Source organism: Diplotaxodon limnothrissa, linkage group LG15 (genome assembly GCF_057381915.1).
Source record: "Diplotaxodon limnothrissa isolate DT_005_m linkage group LG15, D_limnothrissa_male_GT1.1, whole genome shotgun sequence".
Taxonomy (NCBI): domain Eukaryota; kingdom Metazoa; phylum Chordata; class Actinopteri; order Cichliformes; family Cichlidae; genus Diplotaxodon; species Diplotaxodon limnothrissa.
The window spans coordinates 6,060,907-6,087,678 of NC_140610.1; the positions used below are offsets into that span (position 1 = coordinate 6,060,907).

Consider the following 26,772-nt stretch of genomic DNA (forward strand, 5'->3'; position numbering starts at 1 on the left):
GTTGTGGAGTATCCGTGAGGGGAGCAAGGGCGGTTACGCTTGTACAATGCCGAATAAAACGAAAAAAGATAAGGTGAGTTAGACAAAAGCTAGCAGGCCGTGTCCATAGTGAACAAACTTTGCACGAGTTACATTTCATTGAATTTATTGATAACGTGCCGGGTGTATAATACGACATTTTGCTACCAGCGCAGTGTCCCATCACACAAACGTTAGCCAGCCTGCAATCATTACCTGCTAGCCCTATCCTGCCGTCATGTTAGCACTTGGCACGTTGTGCAGTGTTATGTAAATAGAGCACCCTTATCTTAAAGTGATACTTACATTGCACGTGTGTGTTATTTTGGTGTAAATTTAAGGACTTTTAGAAGCTGAAACCTCGGGTCGTGTAACGTGAGCTAGCTAACAGCAGACTTTACAGTGTGGTTAAACAGGAGTGCGAGACTGGGTGGGCAGGCGTGCTATATTTAGCTTGGATTTGTGCAAGGCGGCATTCACCAATTGCATTCACCTGATGTTGTCAACCAATATAAACTTCATTTAATTAAATCAAGTTTATAATCTTTTGATTGAAAATGTTTTTGCAGGAGTCTCCCAAGTCTGGCAAAGTGGGGAAGAGTGGAGGACAGGAGAATTCAGAACATGAGGTATGCTAACAAGGAAAACCACTCTAAGAACACATAACTTTATTTTTATTTAAAATGTATTTAACCCTCAAATTGGGACTTTTGAGATGTCAGATCTCGTTTGTGATAGTCCCCTGCCCAAGAGAACAACTCAAATAGAATGAGCATATACATTACCAAAGACCCTAAACACAAAGCGATATATAACATTAGATTAGATAGAGGAAATAGAAACTTGTAAATGATATATTAAAAGCTAAACAAGCAGTTAAAAAAACCCAACACACCCTAGACTCATCACAGATCAAACAGAGACCGCAAGGGTTGGGATAACCTTTTCAACTTGATGTAATTACCTCCAAGTCATTTAAAATTAAATGGAATTTAGTGACACCAGCTTTGCAAGAGGAGTATTACATTATAATTGGATTATTACTGCATGATAGTGGTCTCCAGTATTAGTGATTGTGGTTGCAATACAAATGAACGTACATGCTGAACTTATTTTTTCAATTTAAAAAAAATGAAGAGGGACACGATAAAGCTTAAGTTTTATTGTGTATATCTAGTTTATTGTCTTGTTATCAATTCAGTGTTTTGCAGATTACAATTTATAATGTTGCTCCTGAAGTGCCGATTCAGAATACTTAAATGCATCACAAAGGCCTCCACAAACCAGGATGCCTATGTTATATACTTGTGCAGAAATTGTATATTTTTCACTTGACAGCAAGTACTCATGCAAAAGGACAGGAAGCCTCCTGTGGAGTGGAACAAGAAAAGCTTATTCTGTTTTAGGTCTCATGATTCTTTGAACTCATCAGGGGAAAATTCTTCTTTGTGACCAAATTTGCTGTAGCGAGCTAACTAATGATGGATGTGAGTCACATGAACACCATAGTGAAATATGGGAGTATGGACTACTTGTGTTGGCCATCTCAATTTGAAAATCTCAGTCCATCACAACTGTGGACTTACTGTAATATTGGAAAAACATGAACTTTCTGTCATTTAATTGTTTATCTCTTACTTAATGGCTTTGTAGGAGTATGAATGGGAGTAGGGAGTGATTAATCAATAGGAATCTATGAACTCTTTCATATTTTCTAAAGCTGTCTGGCGTGCAGGATTGGAGTCTTTGCCATGCTCATTCTGGTCTGCTGGCCTTACATTTGACCTCCCTGTACTAATAAAACTAGTAAAATGGGATGATGATAATGACTGAACTTTAAAATCATAATCTCATAGCCGCATAGCCTTGGATCTTTAGTGGACCGGTGAGTGACTTCATGTGACTCGAGCTGCTCTCTTTTTGATGTTGATACCCTGTTGCTAAATGTGTCGTTAACACCAGTTTAGGGCATGTCTGAGTTCATCAATATTTCACCCATAATTACATGGTTGACCTGTCATACAGCGGCTTTAAGCAGAGAGCTTTACTTCAAAACACAAATTTTATTCAACATTCATGAAACTGCTGCCTTGTGATTTTTCTTAAGTAGGATAGCTATTGCTATTCATAAACCACTTGCTGCTAATGCATTGATCTATGATTTTCAGTAATAAAATTCCTTTGAGGAGTGATGTGTTGTGACTTGCTATAAAACCTTTTTGCTTACATCTGGATTAGGACGCATCTGGGGAAATTTATCTTTGGCCCTCATAACAAAATTGTTCAACATTGAGTTTGTCCATCTGCATTACTGGCATCTCATGTGAATCATTGCTTTGTTGTGCTGCACAGTCATACACTGCTTGTAAAAAATAAAATAAAATATGAGGAAATTCTGTGGCACCAGGAAGATAGCATAGTTTAAACAATGTTTAATGTTTCCCTATATGTGCAAAAGTTCACTTCAAGCTCAGTGTGAGAGTCATTACTTTGTTCAGTTGTCATTTATGATCTGACTACATTTTCTTTTCTGCTGTTTTATTGTGTGTTTGTGGGGAGGAGCTACCCACACTGAGCAGAGAAAAGGAAGATAAGGAAGATCTGACTTCCTTCATTCCTCAAACAACTAGAGGCTTTTTAATTTTTTTTAAAGGAAGGCAAGCATTTGAATGCAGTTATGTCGCGTGTGGAATGAGAGCTGGCAGCTGTTTGTGCTGCCTAGAAAGCAAAAGGTAGTCCTGCTCTTGCACAGATTACAATGTTCTCAACCAGGCTGTATTCCGGTGTCACCACAGATGGACTGAGTTTAGGTGGCAAGGTCTTTTGAAGTCTGCCCAAGTACACTTGACTCATTTTAACATTTACATATTTTTCTTTTCATCCTTTCAAGAGATCCCCCCGTGTCCAATTTGCATATAAACCACAAAGGCACACATACACACAGATTATAGTCATGGCACAAATTTTGTATTGTATACAATATGCAACTTGAGTTTTTACAGTAGTCATTCACACTGGTTCAGAGTTATTGTGCCAAGAGATCAGATTCATTTTTATGAGCTTCTGGACTTAGCCCCGAAGCTGACATCCAGCATGTCACACTGACAACAAAAGCTTATCAAATGCCTATGATTATGTTTTTACCATATTATAAAAACATGAAATGAAAACTTTAGGCCATGACTGTACAAGCTAAATCTGTGGGAAACACACTATTTTATTGCCTTGTGTTATATACACAGTCCAGTTTATTGAGTTATAAAATCCACACTTGTCAGTTAGCAGATAATTTCATTAAGCTTTATATCTATTTCAGAGCTTTATGTAGTTACCAGTTTAATATAATCCCTATTATTTTCCACATTTGCGTTGTACATTTACAATTACAATAAAGGCCTTATCTGTTCTATTTTAAAACCTGTCCTTTAATAACAGCTGGCTAACAGCTGGCTAACAATTACATATATTAGTCATCCTTGCCGACCTACTGAAATAAATATATATATATATATATATATATATATATATATATATTTATTTATTTTTTCAGGCTCTGCCAGCATTAGACTTGCGTGTCAGCAGCCATGTATTAGATCTGCTAGTGCACCAACCTGTGTCAAATTAAAATCGCTGGGCTGCAAGCTGTTGTCACTGCCCCCACCCTTCCTTTTTTCCCATATGCTCTGTCAACCAGAAATGCATAACTGTAAAGGCTGTTATGTAATATATATGTAACTTTCATTTGGCTTGTTGTCAGCAACCATAACTGACAAATGAAAATTTGAAGCATTAAATGAGAAGAACCATAGATGACAGATGTTTCTACTTTGGCCTAATATACTTACATGAGTTAATTCAGATCTTTCCAGTACATTAATATGTAATCGAGTTCATAGCAGAAGTCAGCACAGCGGCATTTTCCACTTCACACAACAGCTTTCTAGTGGCACAGACTGATTGTCTGTCTTGTAGTGTGGCTCAGACTGTGGCCAACTTTGTCTGGGTCTTAAGCGAATTTGATAAATCTCTTGTGACTCAGACTCCACAGCTGCATCAGGTGAATTAAGCTCTGTGTCATCAGGTCCACACTGATAAATGGATCCTAGTAGGAAGGCTGGATCAGTTGAACTTGCTGCTTTCAGGTGATCCCACATCAGGATGATGCACTATTGTAAAGAGTAATTGTACATTTGGTAAACGGGTTTGTTTTTTTTTAATGAGCATTTTGTCAAGTGGATGGCAACTCAGTGTATATAATTAAAAGTACCAGTTGTGCTCCTTGGCTGGTGGCTGCATGCACACATTTTTATTAGATTTCTGCAGAGGTTCATTCGCCCATATTTTATACCTGCATCTTTTTTTTTTAGTGTGTCTTTGCTCTTATGTCCGTGTAACTAATGTGTGTTTTCTCTTGTTTCAGCAGAGCTCTAACAGGAAGGCTAGCAATAGTGTTCCTCCAACAACTCAGCTACTAAAGGGGAAGCAGCCAGGTTCCCAGACACCTGTCAAAAAGGACAAGAGGCAGAGCTCCTCTCGCTTCAGCTTGAGCAACAACAGGGAACTGCAGAAACTTCCTGCTTTTAAAGGTATTCACCTGTGTGACAGTCTGAAATCCATTTTATGTAATCACATAATGAACTACAGAGTGCGCTCGATTTGGTAGAATTTGCATTTGTTATATATTCATAGAGAACGGAGTTGAGGTAATGTTTTCACGCTTCAGGGTTTTGCACAGAATTCAAAAATCAAATCAACCAAATTTGGCAGGTGGAGAAAACTACCTGGTCTGCCTGTGTATGTTTAATATGTAAGAAATGTCTCAAATGCAGATCTAGATAAGTGCACACCTCACAGAAATATGTACTAACAAGCACGTACTCAATTATTTAGTCACTCCTTCCCCACAGAAGTTCCCATGAGCATCCCTTGCTGCATCACCCCCATTTTAATACCAGGCTGAACATGACATTATGCAATATGTGGAAACAAACAGAGGACATGCATGGCATGGATTTTGCTCTGGATTTAACCCAAGCATCTATATTTAGTGATAATCCAGAGATAAAGCTTTAATTCCACGGCCCTTGTGTTTCCGAATGTTGCCAGTGAGCAGATAAGACATGTCTGCCAGCTATTACTATTCCTCCTCCTGTCTTTCCTCGTGAACTTTACAGATGTATATGGATATTTAGTGTCCAAGTTCAGTGCCAGATCCAAGAGCAACGAGCAAACACTGCTGCGACACAATAAATGCATATTGTCAGCATTGTCCTGTGTATACATGGATGACTGCACGCATAATTTCTCAGTACTTTAATTATAGTTACCTAACATAGTGGTATGCTTTACAGACAGTTATATTGACATTGTTGGCTGTTAAATAATCATGTAATTAAACTTCAAAAACAATTTTATAACTGATAGTGGCAATGGCACAACAGGAATTGGTTATACTGTTTCTGTTTCTTTCTAAATATTCAGACTCAGGAAAAATAAGAATCTCGTAGGAAAAGGGTATTTTAGTGGTCCCCAGATGACTATTCTGTTTAGTAAGTGAAACAAAGTTGGGACATTGGAAATGTGCCCGACACTTTCAGAGTGGGTAGGGAGAATTATCCATCTCCTTTCAAGGACAGATATTTCCTGGATTGTTAGATTATTTACAGTTGATGCAACAGCAGTGTAAAGTTTATGGAACTGATGTAACCCCGAATGGTGGTGAATGCAGTCTCGTTGGGTTACTTGCTCAAAAGTTTCTGTATTTGGTAAAAGATATTGTGGACGTTCTGGCACTGATGCCGTGTGTGCAGAAAAGAGTGCTTTTGTTTTTGTTTTTCGTCATCGGTGGGAGGCTTGTAAGCTCACAGTAGAGCAAAGGCAGCGTTCTTCAAGGAGAATTTACGAATGTTATTTCTGTCTATGGAAACCTTGGCATGTAGAGCAAAGTTGGATTTCCTAAGGTGGCAACATGATAACAGGCCATTTATTGTTCATTGTGTCTTTATGCTCTGCCATAAAAAAATGATTGTGTCTTTATCTTAGCTAGCCGTTACCTTTGTAACGTGTGAGGAAACCAATAGGCTTAACTTCATTTCTGATACAGCCTGCTCACTTCCCACACCCCAATGAGAGCTTTGATAACATTCTGCAAAATATTATCCCACAGTGGCCAAGTAGATGTTATCACTTAGTCCTGTCCAAACAGGCTCCTCGCTTGGCCTGTTTTCATTCCAGGCATGTTCACCACCTCCTGATGGAAACACATGTCCGTGAGCCTGTCCCGCAGAGCCGCAAAGTTGAGGCGAGACTTAAAAACCCTGACCAGAAGCAGGCCTTTCCCATGAACTTCCAGATTCGTGTGTGCTTTCTTTGACTGTATGGTTCAAATTTTTGCATTTGTTTGGACGATAGTTTGGTTTCTGTTGAAACCCGATGTGGTGAGCTGCCGTTTTTTTTTTTGTGTGTAGATTTTATAAGACAAAATACACAAATCCAAACTTGTTTTTTTTGTGTTTGGCATAATGTTCAGCTGGAGATCTGTCTGACTGAGGCAAGTAAACAGGAGATTAATTCGTCTTTCTTTGTCTCATTGCAAGTGTTATATACATGTGCCAAAAAGCACAGAACAACAACAGTTGCTCCCTCTGTATGGGTTCTCTTTTAAAGCAGGAGCTCTCCTTCATGGAGCCTTGGTCTCACAGGGTTTGGTGCCACCTTGTGGCTAGAGTGTCAAATATGAGAGGTGATGTTGAAGGACATGAGTATATCTACTTGTAACCAAAGTTTAAAAACAGATAATACTTTTTAATCTGATTTTTTTTTTTTTTTTTTTTTTAAATTGAGGGTACAGTTAACATAGTGTATGAAATTTGCAGTCCTTACCTTTTTAATGAGACTATGCTTAATGGCAATGCAAAACTTTCCCATGTTCCTTTATAAGTTGAAACTGTTTTAAGGGGCACTTTAATGGATATAACTAACAGTCGGCAGACCGCAGATATGCAAACATTGTACACAATGTAAAAAAGAAAACATAAGGAAAATAAAACACTTAAACAGAAGGACACCAGGAAAAGCCTTACAAAAACAACATAATGAAATCATAATGACCGAGAATGTTTATTAGTCTGTGAACAGTAGTTCGTGCTAACTCTGAGATATGTTTTATTGAGTAAACAGTTGGATGAGAGAGAAATTGTGTAGAGTAAAATGTTACAGATAGTGACGAGGCTAAATGCCTATGTCACGGCAGATTCTGGTGGGTACTAAAATATTATTTTTATTGTCACAGGTTAAGTTGGGACATTTCTGCTCTTTTATAAACATGTAGCTACTAGTATTCAAAGTAGTTTGGATTTAGTTTATGCGTCACAAATTGTTATGTTTCTCCCGTTGTTGTGTTTCTCCTGTTGAATGAGCGTAGTTCATTGTAAATTATTAATTGTCTGAAATGAATCTTATCAGTGAGAACGGTACACGGGCTTCAGCACTAGTCAAAGACACAATGGACACAAATGACGAAGCACGGAGCAGGGACAGCTGGAGACAGTGGGCTGTCCCAAGTCTAATAAGCTGCAGTGCTTCTGACAGTTCTGACTATTTTTTTTTTTTTGGTGTCACACTGTGTGCCAACAGCTAGTTATGTTTGACTTCTTCAGTGTACAGTCATCTTCATTTTGAGGGATAAACAGTAAAGATGACAGAAGTTATATGGTCAGCAGTTATGTTTTTTTTTTTTAAGCATTTTTTCAGCCTAGCACTAGGGAGACAGGATAATGACAGCAAACGTGAAGATGTTAAAACTAAATAAGTTGTGTGTTTAGTTCTGTTATTGCTACCTGTAATACAGTTGTTTAGTAGGTGTCAATGACTGTTAGCAGAAAACACAGGTCTAAGTCAAACTACTAAAGTGTACGTCAGTCAGTTTTTATTTTTATGAATCGAAATGTTGCTTTTACTGTGGTTGTCTTTTAGTTACATTCTAAAGCTTCCAGGAAGTAATCTTAACGTTAAATCACTATTTGTCATGTCATGTCAGAGAAACGTCTTTAACTTTGAATACATGTGGGAGCAGAAAAAGGCCCCTACAACTCATGACAGAAACTTCCCGGGTCAGACATTTCATATGAATAAAAATACAAAAAAAGTCACTGGCAGTGATCATGGTGTTAAAACTGCTCAAGCTGTGCACTGGTTTTGCACGATTGGACTTTTCAGCATTGCTTCTAGAAGGGTTTTGTAGCTAGAAGTCAGAGAATCAGACACATTGCTATATTTAAGCAGTGAATATTTCATTTATGCATCAGCAACATTCAGAAATGACAGGATCCTACTAAAAAACATGACACTGTATCTGAATTGGTGGTCTTTTGTTTGGAAGAATAGTAAATATTGAAAATGGTATTTAATTAATTCACACACGTTTACTATATCTGCAGGTCTAAAACTTGTTTTTGAACTTTGAAAAACGTTTTAAGCTTTTAAACTGTTGTACATATTATAATAACACATTCCTCAAGTTACCAGGTTTAAGCTGCAACATTAAATGCGATCTCCAAGCGTGTTTATCTTGCAGTCATCAGCCACAGGTGTTTTCCACTTGTGCAACATTTTTAGTGGCACATTGAACAAATCTGGGCTTTGTTTCTTAATATATCTGCTTCTAATGTGACTAATAGAGATCAGCATGTATCATCGCTTTGTGATTCATCTTTGCGTTACGAGAAGAAGAAAAAATAGGTTGGATCTTGATAAAGATGTCCCTATCATTGGAAGCTGCCTAAGTTCAGCCACTGTTGAAAGAGCCTGTGTCCTCAGCTGCGTCGATCAGTCTGTTTCTCCAAATAGATCTGAGCCTTAAGCGTTTACAGAGGACCGTGACATTGAAGATCAGCAGACCTGTGAATGAACCACTTCGTTGTGTATTTTAGGCAGTGCTGCTGATATCAATGATACGTTTAGAAAAAGCTCTGAAACCATGCTTGTGTTATAGCAATCTCACAAGTTTCTTCGCATTTAAAAAATAGCACAGACACAGCAGAAAGCTCGAGTTTGGTGAATGCATGTGCCAAAGTAGCATTTGTAATGAGTAATCCAGTATTTTCTTCTCATGGTCATGGATGCACTATGCCTAAGGTACAAAATGGCAAGAAAGAGCCCTTTATATGCCCAGATTAGTTCCTGCTGATGAAGTGCTCCATTATCGTATATATTAGGACCAACTAAACTAGATGTTAAGTATTACATCCATTAGGGGTGTAGTTGTTCCCATTTTGTACAGTTGACTTTAGTGTAAGACTTTTTACATCCTCTAACCTGCAGACAAACACGTATACAAGCTCAAGGTTGTGTAGCAGGAGCAACAGTGGCAATACAAGAAGTGTGCAAGAACAAACAGCAGCCGGACTCGAACCACACCACACCTCCTGCACCTCCAGCGGAGAAGTGCAAACCCACAGGGAGGAACCGTGACACCATTATGTGCTTTATGAAATACCACACAAAATGCATTTTGCACAAACATTACATTGGCCTAAAACAGTGTTTGTTTGTTTTTTTGTTTGTTTGGTTTTTTTTTTTGAAAGTGTGAAACTTCCAAAACACTTTATGTATTCTATTTTTCTTTTTTGAGCTTAAATGGTAAATGGCCTCTATTTGTATAGCGCTTTACTAGTCCCTAAGGACCCCAAAGCGCTTTACATATCCAGTCATCCACCCATTCACACACACATTCACACACTGGTGATGGCAAGCTACATTTAGCCACAGCCACCCTGGGGCGCACTGACAGAGGTGAGGCTCCCGACACTGGCGCCACCGGGCCCTCTGACCACCACCAGTAGGCAACGGGTGAAGTGTCTCGCCCAAGGACACAACGACCAAGACTGTCCAACCTTCCGATTACAAGGCGAACTCCCAACTCTTGAGCCACGATCGCCCCGAGCTTAACCAAACCTCTGTATAGAGTTACATCTGCTGGACAATATTATCCACAAATAATGATTCCCCTAATTACTTTTAAGCAGTCAAGAGTATATCAATGTCTTCCTTCTTTGCACATTATGCAGAAACTGCATAGAAAAAACAACCCTGTTGCCTTGCTGTAGTTGCTCGGCCAGTTTTATGTAATCTTAGCTAACGCTGCCAATCACTGAAATGACAGCAATCATAGTGCAAAAAAATAATGTCGTTTTTTGTCCTTCACAGAAGAGAAGTAATTGCGAAGGCTAGTATGCCATACACACATTTTAATAGAAATGTTTGTGGGTTGTCACACAGCTACGGTTATGAAATGTTCATTCTAATGGGGTAAGCAAAGTCTTTTTGTGCAGTCTTTTCTCCTCGGTGGCTTTCTTATGCAGCAAAAATTATTAGATTATATGTGACTGTAGTCCAAATCTGTTTAATTCACACCCATCTACACTGTATTTGCGTGGTTATTCTTCGTGCATAGGAATGCTTATGACTTTAGCTGAATCACTGTTTCGACACCTTGTCTGTATGTGCTTACTGTACTTTCAGTATGATGACACATATGGCATGCACAAAAAAAAAAAATGTCTGTGTATGTTCTGATTGTGTTTGTCTGTGTGCAGAGTTTTACAGAGCCCTATTGTATTCTAAGGGTGCAGTGGTTACTATATTTGGGAGTGCTACGCCAGTGACTGGGAGTATGGATTTCTTGCTTTTAATTGTCTGTGTCACCAATGTGCCCGCAAAGGTTTACAGTGCAGGCTTTTGTTCCCCAGTGCTGCTGATTCAAAATGTGGCTTTCTGCATATGCACATCCTGTGTTGCTCACATTGAGACTTCCTGCCTTCCTGTTTCTCTTGTCACATACACCTGGGCTCAGGCTGTGCTGCTGAAGAGCCATCTGTCATGCAAACACAGACACACGCGCACAAAGTTGGCACGCATGCTGGAAATGGCAGCAGACATTAAAAAAAGGTCCACTAGTTGATGACCAGTGTAAGGTGACATTAAGCATTGAACACCTTGTTGTATTTTGTTTTGTTTAGGTTTGCCAATATGGAAAAGATATATATATAAATCTTCTAAAGTTTGTATCTGTCTTGTGTGAAACTTGTATGAAAAGCATATAAGAGTGAAAACAGATATAAGATCCCTTGAAAAATTATATAAATGAAACTTCCATGTTTTGGATACTTCCTAAAACAATATATGAAAGTAATGAGAAAGTGGCCACTTTCATGAGTATATCATATAAGCGTTATATGATTCACTATATGAAGCAAGCTAAAGCTGATGCAAGTCTTTTATAAGTTTTTCTTATTTCTTTTCCATGTGGGTGTTGTTGGGAGTTAAAGACTAAAAGAGAAATAAATGGTTTCCTTTGTCCTCTGCTTCTTACAAGCAACCTACATGTTGTACAGTTATTTGTATTCCATGGTATTATTATTCCATTTGTGGTTATTTCAGAACCGGTTAAATGGAATTCAGGCGAGTTGTTTGTGCTTTAAAAACTCCTTGACAGATGTAGGTTCTTTTGGCCCAATCACAGTAACTGGCCCACCCCTTTTCTCCCCACTCCAATAGCCAGTCTCTTTCCTCATGTTTATTTATTCTGACAGCCCGCCCATGTGATTGCAGCTAACCAACCAGGTTGCTTCTGTGTGGGATGACATCACTAACTAGCTGGTTCCCTCCAGCAGCAGGGGAGCTTCATTTTCTGCTCAGTGTTCGTGCTAAAATGGAGGCTGGCTCCTCGCCTTAGCCTGGGCTACCCTCTTCTCTCCTGTTTCCTGCCTCAGCTCACTGATGTTGGCATGTACTAGAGCTGCCGGCGGGATGGTTCTGGATGGACCGAGCGCCAATGGGCCTTTCCAGCCTGTGGCCCTCATGCATTTTAGAGGTGAGAATAGGAAATCTGCTGCTGTGTACTGGTCTGTTTAAAGAGGAGGTGGGCTTGAGTGTTAAGCAGCCACAGCTGGTGATTTAAAAAAAAAAAAAAAAAAGAAAAGAAAAAAAAAAGCTTGATATTATATGTATCATTACTGTTGTGGAGGCGAGTTTAAGAGTTTTTTTTAGTGTTGTTTGCACGAGGGTTTTTGAAAGAGAAAGGAGGTGATTGTGTTTGTATGTCAGCAAGGAAGGGTTCTGCCAAGACATTGCAAAGCTTAGCTTTAGTTTAGGGGGGGGGGGGGGTGTAAGATTGGTAGTTTTGAGTCTCCCCTCCCCCATCAACACTATTGATGTCATAGGAAGTGAGGTCAAAGCTTGTTGTTAGTTTGTATATGTCTGCATTGTATTGTTGCAATGTGACTAACATAAGTAGAAAGGTTGTTTGATGTTGTTGTAGCTCCAGTGTTCTTTTTGAGTTGACGTTGATTCGGACAAACTTAAGGAAGCTGGAAGCTGTCTCTAGATGAAGTGGCAGTGTGTGTTTAACATGCAGCCAATTATTTCATATGCTTGCTGCTGTCACAGTGATGTCAGTATCATGGTGTTGCTTATGTGGCTGTTAACATGGTCTCGTGACATTTATATGCATAGTGATAATTACAGCAAGTTATGGCAGAAAGCCACCGGTCCCTCCTTCGGATATCCTGTGTCTGAAGGGACAGATGGTAAGCGCACCACATTTGCCATTAGGGACACTTTATTAATCAGTTATTTTCATATTCCGTAGTACAGAATGTCTGAGTCAAGAGTTGTGCTTAGAAGCAATTTGTGTTCGTGGCTGGCTTCCTGTATGCATGCTGGAGCTTTTAGATGAGTAAAGGTTATTCACTGATCCATGCAGAGACGCTCGTGTGTGAAGTCTGCAGTTGCACAGCAGGTCTCTTAATATTTTAGGTCTGTTCAGAAACCCTACTGCTGTTGTGTAACAGGAGCTGGTAGACCTCTCAGCACTCAGAGGCTGATGAGTCGAGGTGCTCATGAGTCGGCCTGTAACAGTAATAGGAACAAAACTTGATGCAGGTGTACCAAGCCTCAAATAACTCAGCAACCGTTTTTCTGTATTCATCTTACTCTTTTCGCTATAAACACCACATTTGACCACCTCCCCTCTACCCTTAATGACAAGTTTTGACACCTCAGTGTTTATCAGTAAAGATGTTGTTTGATGACCATTATGATAGTTTCTGGGTTTTTCAAAGGGTAGCTGAATAAGCAGAGACCACCCTCACGAATCTGCACACCCAGTCATTTTGTTCTATAAGCAGCTCAATTCAGAAAAGACCTTAAAGGGTCCTTGTAGGATTTCAAGCGTTAAAGAGTTAAGGGTAAAATTTTGAGACTTCCTAGTAAAACAGATGCTACTATATTAACTTAACACTTATAAATATTTTTATTAACTTGCATGCATTTAGAGGGGATTGTTCATCATTTTGACAAGTATTTGTGCTCACTGTCCAAACAAGGCTTAATATATATATTTTTTTAAACACACTGTACGCACTTAAGCAGAAGCAAGCTGAATATTAGTCATGAACACAAAAAGTGGTCGTGAGTTTTACTTTCACAGTTAGTGCACCTCACTGGAAAGGAAGACACTCTTATGTAAACTTGCTCCAGAAATACAAAATGGATGTTGTGGCAAAAGCTCAAGAGCTTGGCTGATGTTTGACCTTTTACTGTGCTCAATTGGATCCTGTTTGCGGATAGTAGTTTGAATATGGCAGTTAGTCTTCTAAATATAAATTCAAAAATCTTCCAGTTTTTTCCAAATATCTTATGGCATGTATAACTATTTGTATAAAAACAGACAAATGTAAAACAAGAGCCAACAAAGAGCTATTAGATAAGAAAGGAAGCAACAGTAAAGTAAGGAAGCTTCACCACAAAGCTTTGACACTGTAACAGTGTTGGGGAATTATAAAGCAAATACATTATTGATTCAAAAGGGTAGTCTACCTAAAAGAACTCATAGGACAGCTTTGTTTCATGCTGTTTTAAATGCTAACGTTTCCTCTGTGACTAATGTGGAGGTGTGCTGTCAGTCGCAATTTGAGGTTCTAGTCTGTGAGCATTGCCTCCATTACTGAATCTTTTAGAATTGACCTATTTTATTGGTGCCAGCTGTTAACATTTTGTCTGGTATCAACTTATGCAAAGCAGGGTCTGCACAGAAAATACTGTAGATATATAATTACAGATTACCGTGCTGTTTTAACTCTTTATTCCAAAGTGTTCAAGAAAGCCACTGGACGCTTATAAATGTATCTGTAAGATTACTGAGTGTAGCAGGGAGTGCTGACTGACTTATTTTACTCCATGATTCATGTTTTGCATGATGCCTTTGGCTGACACTTTTTTCAGCCATAGCTGATGTGATCAGCAATTCAGCGGTCTCTTGATTCCAGTGTAGAAGCAGCAGACATGCGTCTCTGATTAGCAGTGGTCACCCCCTGGTCCAAAGTCCTGTCTCTGCCTGCAGTCACCATGGTGATGTAGGGTACACATGCAGATTGTTAATGGGGAGAAAAGAAAGACTCAAGAATCACAGACTGTGATGAAGAGATTAATGCTGCCCCATAGGTAGGTTTTATAAGGTGACATTCTGTTTTAAGACACTAATCCCCGTGTTGGATGAAAATGAATGAGCACCAATCCACTTCTCTTGGTTTCATGGTATTTTCTGGAGCTTGGGAATCGGATGAGCTCAGGCTAATTCAGAGGAGAAGCTTCCTTTCTGTGACTCGTGTCATTTATTACAGGCTGCTACTGACAGTTTTGATCATTGTAAAGAAAAGGGAAATAGCTGTGTCCTAGTGAAGGCCCCATCACAGTAGAGTGCATAATGCTGGGGTTATTTGGTGCTATATAGGCTGCTTGTAGTAATGGCGTCCTTTCTACTTTTGTCAAAAAAAGGTGAAAGTAAGTTGCACTTTATTCAGAGCTCTTCTTCCTGAGTGCTGATAAAGGGAGAGAGCACACATTATAGCTATTTCTAAAATTGCTAAAATGGTTACCTGTAGATTTAGAGTAGGTCTTGTTTATAAAAACGTCCGTACTTTCATACCTTGCACTGTTGCACACCTTATGATGTATGGAGTGTGCAAACCCTTCAAGCTCTGTTCAGGTTCCCTCTGAGCAGTCCAGAAAGTTGATTGAAATTATGATCTATTTTAATATATAATAATTCTGTTTAGAAGCTTTGTTATTGTCACTTAATTACTTAATTGCAGACAAAAAATGTTTTCATACTTTTCTCTAATCATTCATATCTTTAAGGAAGCTGTCAAGTGGTTATAAATCATTTAAACTGACACTGATTGGAGGTTAGCTCATTGTGCAAAATTCATTGGCTGCAAAAACATGTAATTTTTTTTAATTGCAAGCTAATAATGATACACAGGTAGGTGTGGCCCCACATTCCCAGAGGGTGCATCATTGATGTGGCGATAACATAGCAGTCATTACCTCACTAAGTTGAATTGGTTGCTTTTTGCTTTAATAACTAGAGGAACGTGTGTATGTGTGTGCAGAGTTGAGTTTGAAATCATTTGGATGAACAGTTTTCATTTTTTACCAAAGGATTTCACAACAGTTGGCGCACGGATACGTCAGCTGCAGGGCTGCTCTACTCTGTGATTGGTTATTGCTTTAAGCAGCTGTGATTTGTTATTTGGCTGTCAGCAGGCTTTCATCACCGGGTACACTGGCAGCACAGAGAGAGCTGCTGTGCACAGTTGATGCATGGGGCACTGGTAACTTCATTATCTATCATGTGACGTGCCACCCGGATATATTCTGCTTTATCAACCAAAATGCTTATCTCCAAGCAAACAGCTGAGCTGCTGTGCACAAATTCACAGTTCCAGTGAAGTCTGTAGAAACAATGCAGTCGTGCCCAGAATAAAGCCAGCAAGTCGAAATGTTCTTTCCTCTGGAGAAGCACAAAATATGTGTATCTGGTGTTTTTATTCAAGAGTTTTCAGTAGGAAATCCAGCATTTCCTGAACTATCAAATAAATGAAAACGCACACACAAAAGCTGCAACCGTTCTGTCTCAAACAAGCACAGCACAGCTCAGTAAACCTAAAGTTATTCAGAGACATGCCTTGCAGTCTATAACATTATAAGTCCTTTGTGATGGATCACAGCAAAATAAAATATGGTTGTAAAATGAAGAGATTGCTTAGCAAAACATTTAAAAGTAAGTCAGCCTGTCGGTATCATTGCTGCTCTAATGTTAAAAATCATTGACATTTTGCTTTGTGAAGAGAATTTGAATTTAATTCCAGCCTTTCTTCTCTCTGTTTCACAGATGTTCCCCCTGCAGAGCAGGAGAAGCTGTTTATCCAGAAGTTGCGTCAGTGCTGCGTTCTCTTCGATTTTGTCTCAGACCCACTGAGTGACCTGAAATGGAAGGAGGTGAAACGAGCCGCGCTGAGCGAGATGGTGGAGTACATCACCCACAACAGGAACGTCATCACCGAACCGATCTACCCAGAAGTGGTTCACATGGTCAGTGTTACAGTAAACAGTGGAAATGAGAAGCTTGGACCAGTTGTTTTTATTTTATTATTTTATTTTGACCTGGCAAATGTTTAATAAGTAGAGAGTATAAGTGAACATAATTAACTAAACTTAGTTAGCCATCTTTGTACTTTGTATCACTCAACTCCTGGAAAAAAGTAAAGCCTTGCATAAAAAGCGATTTGGTTACTCATATTGCAAAAGTATGTGTGGACTTTCTGTCTCGAAAGGCTACATCTTATGTCAACTTAACTTTCAAAATAAGAGTAAGGGAATTTTCCAGTTGTAAATAGGTCACATCATTGTCGGAGATGGAGGAAAAAATTAGAAGAAAATGCAAAGTATGTTGCCAAGATACATGGGACTCCCACCCAAGTCAGGTTTAAGTGTGAGGAAACTCTGCCACCAGTGTTTCCATGAATGAAAGCTTTAAATGATTTAGAATAGAACATTAAAATCTGTAATGTCCTGTGATGTACTAGTGCTGTGGTTCTATAGCTGATGATATTTCTCATAAAGCTTTTTATCCCATAGAATATGCAATGTGTAATATGGTTTGGGGAATGTTTTAGTAGTTTAGGTCTAAAAATATTCACTTACACAAACTCTGCATTGTTCCTTTATAATTGCTTTATTTCGTGTTAGCGAGATGTCACGTGTCACTTCTCTTACTGTAAAATTGTGTAAGTTGTAATTGTGAAAAAAGGCTCAGTGGAAGCCACATGGCCTCGGAGAGCCATCTCACCCGGTAGATTCCCTTTTCTTTCTTTTTTTCATGTTTGTGATGAAGCTGATTTGTTTTCTTCAGTTTCATTTTCGCAGCATGGAACGAACATTTTGTGGTTTTCACTTGACCCATTTTAGTTTTTATTTTGGTAGTTTTTTTTTTTTGCCACAAATCTTTTAAGATCATTTAAATAATTCGTATGCAACCAGGTGATCTGTTTGTTTTCTTCAGCATGTCTCTTGTTTGAATTCGTCTAAAGATTGTTCGTGTATTGCACACCCTAAATTGTTTGTACCCCTCAATGGTGTAGGTCTGAAAACTGCTCGTTTAATCAGGGTGTTGCCAGTGCAGCTGTGTTGGAGCTCCTGCTGTAGATTGGAGAGGTGTTCCTCTTAGGTCGTGGTCTCAATGTGTTCCTGGTGCCAGATTTGCTTTCCCAAGCCAAATTAAAAAGCCTTTGATGTTAATCAAAGGCCGGCCTCAATGCCACATGGTAAACTGCAGATGATCAAGGTGCAAATTTCCCCCCGTCCTCCTTTGCCTGGGCTTTATTTGATCAATGCGGCAGAAAATGCAACTGAGCTGTCAAATCAGCATAAAAATATACTCTTACTCCTGGCAGCGCCTGTCCCCGTACCCCCTTAAAGACAAGGGCTCTTTGAAGTCCACTGATGGCTTTTATGATCAAAGTAAGTAAAGAGTGACACGACATTTTCCTTTATGGTAATAAAGTGTATTCTGATGCTAAAACTTTGCACATTATTTACTTCCGTAAGGTTTCTGTATTTCAGAGCATTTTTGACATCTCAGTGTTCAAGCATCATTATTTAAACAGGCATTATTTGCACTACATGGCACTGTAACAGTGGTTTCGTTGTCCTGATCTATTTGTTGAAAGTAAGGAGTGATTTCTGCTTGGAATAATAACCTGATGGTGAATGAGTGTTTTGACCTCTGATCGACTGGAATCCCAAAGGAGTTCTGAATGCGCCGTCTCAGAGGCAAAATAGATTCTTCACAGTCTGGGGTCTGTACAGTCACAGAAATAGGCCAGTATGGACAACTAGCGCAAGAGACTGTTGATATCCACTCACCTACCACCTTTTTATTAATTCTTTAATACAAACAATACCTCAAAGTTGATGTATTACACTGAACTTGTTAAAAAACAGTTTAAGTCTGATATGTTTGCACAATGTGTATTTAAAATGTAATCTCAAAATACTTCACTGGTCTTTCTTTCCACAACATTTTAACGTCTTTGCCCCTTACAGAGTCTGCTGTATTTTGCAGATATTAACTTATCCATATTGCACATTTTTGGTGATGAATCAGTTTCACAGCACTGCTCTTAATCTGAAGAAACGAATATACACCAATCCCCAAATCAACGCTCACTGCCTTGTTTTGCCTAGTATACCTAATATGTGCTGTGGATGTAGCATGAAAAATGGATACATTTCAAAGCACAGTCAGTCCACAGATACACAGATTCATCGTAGTTAAATGTATGAAATATTAAAAAGAGGAAGATACGAGCTCAGAGAACAGAGAGAAGCAAACAAATCTAAAGGCTGATTAAAAATGAAACACAGTAACCTACACTCTGTTCTTGTTTATTGCTTTTCATAATATCTGATTTTCATTACATTACAGCATTCCAATTTTGACATAACTGTGGCTCGTAGGAGTACACTCAAACCTAAAGGTAACATTAGCCACAGCAGCTGCTCATACTGAATTTAATAAGGCAGGTCTCCTTCACAGCCGGGGGCGGTGCTTATCAGGTTTTGACGTCTCAGTTGGTTTTAACCTCGAAGGGCTCAAGAAGGAAAAGGAAGGAGAGGATGTAGTCAACTCATAATTTGTGGATCTAGACAATTTTTAAAAAATGGCAAAAAGTGGATTTTGCAACATTTAAACACGTTTATGCTGATAGAAATATTTTACTTGTCTTTTAAAGGCAGTTTGGACAGTACATGGTCCAATGGATTTGATCTATTTGTTACTACAGGTTACTGGCAGCCTACGTAAACAAAGAAATGGTGATGTTTTAAATATTGTGTTTTTATGCAAGTAAAAAGGGCAGAGGCCACCGCTTCCTTGAGCGGTTTGGATTTCTGTGGGGGAAATGTCTTTTTCAAGTTTATATTTATCTGGCATGTCCGATTGTCTGTCCTCTGTTTTTGTTTCCCAGTTTGCTGTGAATATGTTTAGGGCATTGCCGCCGTCATCCAACCCCACGGGTGCAGAGTTTGACCCAGAGGAAGATGAACCCACTCTAGAAGCTGCGTGGCCGCATCTACAGGTACATGCATCACACCCACATACATGGTTTAGTCAGAAAGAGCCTGTTCACCTATTTCTGTTGTTTTAAAGTCTTTGCCCCTCTTCCACAGCTCGTCTACGAGTTCTTCCTGCGGTTCTTAGAGTCACCGGACTTTCAACCAAACATAGCCAAAAAGTATATTGACCAGAGGTTTGTATTGCAGGTGAGCATGTTGCTAGAGCACAGCTTCTTTCTCTGTAAAGAGGAGCTATGATGCTCATTTCCACCTTGATATTTTTATTCTTAACTAGACAAGCTTTGCATGATTGATAGTTCAAAATAATCCTTGTTTATCGCATACCAGTGCTTGGTCCAGCCCCTCTGTTCGTGCACTGTCTAAAACAAGCTGTTTTAGCTCCTCTGCCTTTATGCATGTGGGTGAGGCATCTGCGTGTACAGCTTTGACTGTGCGCACAGATGCCTGGAAAGAACATATTGAGGATATCTGCTCTCCTACACGTCATTTGAGGCCAATGCTTGTCTGAAGTTTAGTGACTAAAGCAGCCTAAGGCCTGAAGTTTTGGCTTTTTCAGATTAGTTGCACATACACTGAAATCATTGTTTGAAGCTTTAGCCATGTTTAGTATGAGCATGCATTTCTGCATTTCTGTAATAGTATCAATGTGACAAAACAATAAAAACCGTAACATGCCCACTTAAGAGCATTGTATGTAGTACTTGGTTACGTTTAATTTTATTGTCCCAGTAACCTTCTTTTGTGTGTGTGTGTGTGTGTGTGTTTCTTCAGCTCTTAGAACTTTTTGACAGTGAAGACCCCAGAGAAAGAGATTTTTTAAAGACCACTCTCCATCGCATCTATGGGAAGTTCCTGGGCCTTCGAGCATACATTAGAAAACAGATTAATAACATATTTTATAGGTGAGTGTGTGTCTTCTATAGCTACATTAATGGTGCTTGTTTTGTTTATGGGTTTTTTTTTTTTTTTGGTTTTTTTTTGGTTTTCTTTAACCCTCAGGGCTCTATACTGGCCACTTGTGGCCACGAACAAGCTGAAAGGGTGGTGATTTTTAACAAAGCCTGAGGGTTAAAGGAACATTATTGCTAACTTGTGTGTGTTTGCCCTTTTTCAGGTTCATTTATGAGACTGAGCATCATAATGGAATTGCAGAACTACTGGAAATACTAGGCAGGTAAGATACTTTTAGATTTGTTAAAGCAGCTGCTGTTCGCAGTATAGGGCTCAAAATATAGGTTTGTTTTTTGTGTGTGTGTGTGTGTGTGTGTGTGTGTGTGTGTGTGTGTGTGTACGTACACAAGTGGTCCGCAGGTGCGCATTTGCTATCAAAATAAAAGATGCGCACCAGATAAGAAGTTTCAACATGCGTTTGCATACATATTAAAGGCACTGTTTTGGTCCACTAGAGTGGGATTTTCATGGCATATTCTGCACCACATCTCTGTGCGTTCATCATTTGTTTGAAGCCAACTCACCTCCTCCAACCACTTCTCCGAGAATATGCGCTTCTTTTGCGGACTCCCTCTGACATTTCTTTGGAGGTGAAGGAACACCAAAGTAATTGCTTAAAGGAGCTTCTTCGACATCTTTAAGAGTTCTAAACAAATGTCTGTCCTCCTCCAGAAAATCTTATGCACGCAAACGTGCGTTGCAACTTCTGATCTGGTGCGCGTCTTTTATTTTGATAGCGAGAGTGCACCTGCGGACCACTTATGTACACCCCTGTGTGTGTATATGTGTGTATATATATGTGTGTGTACGTACACACACACACAGTATGTGCAAAAGTGTTGAGCTACCTCTTTTTTTCTTTGTAGTTTGCTAGGATAATGGCTAAAGGGTGCAGTGATTTATACCATTTGCAAATTTAAGTAGAAATAGAGTATATGAGGCAAAAAGTGAGTTTGCATAGTTTTAGTAAGTTTGAGAGTCAATATTTAGTAACGCCACCTTTATCCTTCAACACAGCCTGCGGTTTCTTGTGATTTCTTTGAGTTGTCTTCAGAAATAGTTCTCTGGGCTTCTTGAAGGACATTCAAAGCACTTCTCTGGATGCAATTGAAAAATGAAGCTGTTGGCAATCAGATGCTTTCCAGATGGAGTTGTATTGTGGAGGATACAGATTTCGGTGCCATCACTCCATAAGACTTGTTGCCACTGATTTCAGTCCAGTCCTTGTGTGATTTGTCATTTTCATTAGAACATTTCTAATGAGGCTTCAGTAAACAGATAATGGGTCACCTGAAAGGCCACATGGTATTTGCAAAGTTGCTATGTATGGACATATTACTGGTTCATCCCATGAGTTGAGAGATTATTTTGTGTTCGTAGGTCTGTGCTGAAAAAAAATTTCTCTGATAATGTTCAAGTACAAGGACTGAAAATGAGTGAAAGAACAGTGTCCAAAGAAAGTCTTTGAAAGAGCTTCAGAAATCCTGCAGAACTATTGTTCAAGACCATTTCAAAAATGACAGGCTGACTCCTTGGAAGAAATGTATAAGAGCATTAGTGGTGGCTCAAGACTTTTATTAATATTTAGATGCCGAATTATTGTAAACTGGAGTAATTTCTTCTCTAATAACGGTCTTTCTCACAGCATAATCAATGGATTTGCATTACCTTTGAAAGAAGAGCACAAGATATTCCTGCTGAAAGTCCTCCTGCCTTTGCACAAAGTCAAGTCCCTTAGTGTGTATCACCCACAGGTAGGAATTTTCTTATGCCTTGCTCTGCCTTCCTCTGCTATAAGCAAAACGCTGTAACAAAAGTATGTCTCGAGCAAAGTCTTTTCACTTGGCAGACATGCAGGTAATGCCTCAAAGCAGTTATTTTGTCAGTGAAGCGTGTATCCAATGATAAAAAATGTGGAGTTAGTCACAACTTTAACTCTCAATGTTCACCAGATAAAAATGCACATTTCAACTTAACAATCTGGTCCTTTTACCCCTAACTAATGTTTAAAAATAGCGTACACATGCAAAAACTGACATCTGTGCTCATGTGCCAATGCAGCAACATTTTTTTGCCTGATTAGAACATTTAGGACAGCCGCCATCTTTGATGTTACTTTATTATGTAGATTCTGTAGTTTGTTGAGTGCAATCTCTCTCCCAATAATATTTATGATACTTCTGATTTTGTCAAAATGAAAACAAATGCCGTTTCCTGTTTTTCCCTTTTATTTCCCAGCTGGCCTACTGTGTGGTACAGTTCTTAGAGAAGGATAGCACCCTTACAGAACCGGTAAGATTTATTTATTTTGATATTGATTTTTTGGCTTTTTTTTATTTTTTATTATCGATTGACCTTCAAGCTCTTTTCAGACATACGTCATTCAAACTCCTCAAGACAGTATTCTCTGTTTGTTTTATGGTGGGTAAGGTCGGAGCAAACATAAACGCGCTCACAAGTCCTCACAAACCTGCTGGAAGGTGTTTTGGATTTTGTGTGCTTGCATTAAGGCCCTGAGATCAACTAAACTACTTTATGAATATGTTGACTACTGTTTCTGCTTCTACTGATAGTTTTTGTAATGTAAGCTCATGTAATCCACCATCAGCAGATTAATAGCTGACCAAAATCGGCTGTCCAAACATTCCTGCTTCCTCTTTAATAAGCCTGGTATCCTGTCTGTGTGCGTAGACGGTAATGGCATTGTTAAAGTATTGGCCAAAGACCCACAGTCCAAAAGAAGTTATGTTCCTCAACGAACTGGAGGAGATACTGGATGTCATTGAGCCTTCGGAGTTCGTCAAAGTCATGGAACCCCTCTTCAGACAGCTGGCCAAATGTGTGTCAAGCCCGCACTTTCAGGTCTGAACCACATCCCTGTTTATTTTGATGCGTGTTTTAGTTAATCGTACAGTGTGCATTCTGTTTGTCTGTGTACGCACGTAACCCTGTGAAAAACTGTGTTGTCAGGTAGCAGAGCGAGCGCTGTACTACTGGAATAATGAGTATATCATGAGCCTGATCAGCGACAACGCTGCCAAGATCCTCCCCATCATGTTCCCGGCCCTTTACCGCAATTCCAAAACCCACTGGAACAAGTGAGGCTCCCCCCCCCCCCCCTCCATTTATCTGTTTATCTTTATGATGAAGTGTATGAGGATAGTACGTAAGCAAAGCAAGTGACCTGTGGTAACCTTTTTGTGTCTGTAGGACGATTCATGGGTTGATTTACAATGCTCTGAAGCTCTTTATGGAGATGAACCAGAAACTGTTTGATGACTGCACCCAGCAGTTCAGGGCAGAAAAAAGCAAGTAAGTAATGCAGGGAGACATCACACCCATTTATACAGCGCAAGCTACAGTTTCCTTGTTCTCATTACAGTGTTAGAAACGTCATGGAAAACATTGTTTAAACATCATTAGAAGTGGAAAAGATGACTAAGTAGATACAAACTAAAACCACAATCTCTTAACTTGAAAGAGTTTGGGTATATAACTTTTTTTTTTTTTAACATGAGTTTATCTTTCAGCAAATCTTCTCTGTTTTGAAGAAGTCTCTTAGGACTCTGTGTGTGTTTGTGTGTGTCAGAGAGAAAGCCAAATGGAAAGAGAGAGAAGAAGCATGGGTGAAGATTGAGAATCTAGCAAAGGCAAACCCACAGGTGAGCAAATAAATAGTAACCTAGCAATTCTCACAGTGCTGCAACCCTCTCAGTGGTTTGCAGGGTATCTCAGTGCGAATCAAGCAGGGTTTGATGTTTTGGTGATGAACATCAGTTGGTGTTTTGACAAACACTCCAACTGAGGGGAAAAAAGGAAAAAGAGTTTCTAGTTTTTCTTCTCTTCTTTTTTTCTTTTGTGTATGTGTGGAAGCAACAGATGGAAAGTTACAGGATGGATTGTGGGGAAATGTATGTCCAAAAGCTGAGGATTAAAGTCATTGAGAAAAGTTCTGCTTAAAGCTAGCACCTCTCACAAACCTGTATATTGGATAATGCGATTCTTTGTGGTTAACTTTTCTTTCTCTTCCTGTGCTGCAGTTTGTCGTGTATGTGGACTCAATAGGATCAGGGAGTCCGATGGACATGGAGACAGATGGGCCACTGCTAGACGATGTCAACATGCTAAAGAAAGCAGTAGTTGAGGAAGCCACACAGGTCAGTGTGTGTAACATTTAATATGCATGCCTATATCTGAGGGGTACCACACGTTCTCACTGAAATGTGCACAAGCTTTGATGAATATCGCTTTAATATGAGACCTGTTTACATTTCAGTCTTAATGAAATCATATACGTGGTCATAAAAAGCAGAAATCTGGACACTTTAATTTATTTATTGATACTGACTTTGGCGCCAGGAATGGAGGTTTATTTTTGTTTGAAAACAAATAAATGTGGTTATGTTAAGTGGAACCACACAGCCACAGTCCAGCAGTCCGTTTTTTTTTTCTTTCATTTTGCTTCAAAGCAGCAGAAAACTACAAGAAATGTTAATAATGAAGAAAATGTGTGAAGTGAAAAAAGCTAATAATATGAAATGAATTCCACTAATCACAGCTCATTTTGCAGGATGCTGTGGAGCCTCTCTCATTAGTTGACATAAATACAAAAGCAATTTTAGGACATTTAAAATTGTGAACTGTGCAGCTCAGGCTTAGCGACATTTTTCTCATGCCGTGTGCCAGTCACTTTGCCTAAATCGTCCAGTTTGGTGTGTCTGTACTGTTTTAGCGATAGCTGTGCTGTAAATAAAAACCACGTTCAGGCCCATAAATATCTGTGTGGCGCGTGTGAAAACAGCAGCACTATCAGGGGACTTTGTAGTGGTTACTGTGCAACTGCCGCTGCCACCAGCAGCTTTTCAGAAGCACAAAGACGAATGCGGATGTTCCAATTCTGCGCGATCGATGCAGCTCCTAATGCGTCCTGTCATCACTTTGTTTTTTTGTTAATATCTGTCAAATGCTAAAATGAAGAATGCTGTCGACCGAGCAGCACAGAACCTCTAAGCTGTCTGCACACTCCTGTTTGTGTAAAGTATGTGGGTGTAGGACTGTTGCAGACAGCATCTTCACATTTGTATTGTTTTGAAACAGTGGTCATAAAATGCACACATACAGTGAATTTGCAGGTTGTTGGTTAAAAAAATATTTCTTCAGAATCACAAATGAACTTGGTTTATGACTCAGCTGTTTGGCCCCACAAGTAATTCCTGAGCAAAGATGGTTATTCCAGCTGCTGAAACGGAGACAGATTACATAAATCACTTGAGCATCCTGTCTGCCTTCCAAACCCAAACAACAGAGACGGGATGAACAAAGAGTGTTAAAGGACAATATTGCCAGAGACTTGTCCATGCTGCACTATCACATTTTTCTTTATTATACAGTTTTGAATTGTATAGCTTATCAGTTTTGTCATGTAAGTGAGAAAAAGGTTTGAAAGGAAAGCAAATTGCAGGAATTAAAATCTTGTTCGGCCTGTAAAACGGGCCTCTGTGCAGAAGCTTAGGTTCATGAAGTGGGGCTGTAAATGCATTAGTTCTGATTTTACTGATCCCTCTTTGTGTCTGTGTCTAGATCCAAAAAGACCAGCGCAGAGAACGCCCGTTGATGCGGAGGAAATCTGAGCTCCCCAAAGACATCTCCACAGTCACAGCTTTGGAGTTGCACCGAAGAGCAGAGGAAATGTTGACGCCACACGATGGCCATTAAGAGACCATCCCAGACCTACCATAAACCAGCAGCATCCACAGTGGAATCACAAACCCACGGAGGGCCAGCACAAAACCCCCCAAAACAAAACAGAACTGTGGTATCTCAGTCCAGCCCAGTGCAACACAGAAATGAACGATCCCAGCTCCACCTGACACAGAAAATGTCTAAAGCCACACATCTAAGCCAGGTCCGGCTTTGCGAGACAAGCGGTGCTCGGTCCTTACTGATCCCCACCCCTTCACCTGGTTCTTGCTTGCGGTGCTGGGATGTCCTGCATGACCACAGCAACCCGCCGTATACTGAACTTCAAATAAGAAATTGTCATAATCTCCTTTTCTTCTGTTTTTTTTTTTTTTTTTCCTCCTCCCCCTGTCCGCTCAACTTGTGTTTTGGGGTGCTGTGCTGCCCCCTTCCGGTCATTTTTCTCAGGTGTTCTGTTCTGGTGTGTGTGTGTGTGTGTGTGTATGAGCCGTCTTCTTCTCGTCTCTTCTTTATCAACGTCAGGTGCTTGTACAAATAATAAGAGCCCCCAACTATAACTTCAATGGAGGCCATCTACAGTGGGGTGAGACTGTGTCAGTTCTTTCTGTATATTTAATATTGGCT

General features: G+C 39.5%; 1 protein-coding gene across 3 annotated transcripts; it reads left to right on the forward strand.

The window, feature by feature from the left end:
* On the forward strand, window positions 1-26,462 carry ppp2r5cb (protein phosphatase 2, regulatory subunit B', gamma b). 3 transcript variants are annotated; one of them, XM_085373265.1, is made up of 16 exons: window positions 1-73; window positions 588-647; window positions 4,439-4,604; window positions 16,253-16,452; window positions 19,389-19,499; window positions 19,591-19,683; window positions 20,269-20,399; window positions 20,612-20,671; window positions 22,094-22,202; window positions 22,687-22,740; window positions 23,140-23,310; window positions 23,419-23,546; window positions 23,659-23,760; window positions 24,038-24,110; window positions 24,489-24,605; window positions 26,029-26,462. In XM_085373265.1, exons 1-16 carry the CDS (start codon window positions 47-49, stop codon window positions 26,161-26,163), a joined length of 1,737 nt encoding a protein of 578 aa, XP_085229391.1. In that variant the 5' UTR covers window positions 1-46; the 3' UTR covers window positions 26,164-26,462. The 3 variants fall into 3 exon arrangements, with proteins under 3 accessions (XP_085229391.1, XP_085229392.1, XP_085229393.1); XM_085373266.1 differs by having other exon boundaries at window positions 4,442-4,604; XM_085373267.1 differs by lacking the exons at window positions 1-73; window positions 588-647; window positions 4,439-4,604 and adding an exon at window positions 11,729-11,890.
* Window positions 26,463-26,772: the final 310 nt, after the last annotated feature.

What these genes read in the sequence shown, in the direction of transcription:
- ppp2r5cb (XM_085373265.1), top strand. Translation starts at nt 47, where the DNA reads ATGCCGAATAAAACGAAAAAAGATAAG. An exon ending in ATAAAACGAAAAAAGATAAG is followed by an intron (nt 74 to 587) that starts GTGAGTTAGACA and finishes ATGTTTTTGCAG; the next exon opens with GAGTCTCCCAAGTCTGGCAA. An exon ending in TAGCAAAGGCAAACCCACAG is followed by an intron (nt 24,111 to 24,488) that starts GTGAGCAAATAA and finishes CCTGTGCTGCAG; the next exon opens with TTTGTCGTGTATGTGGACTC.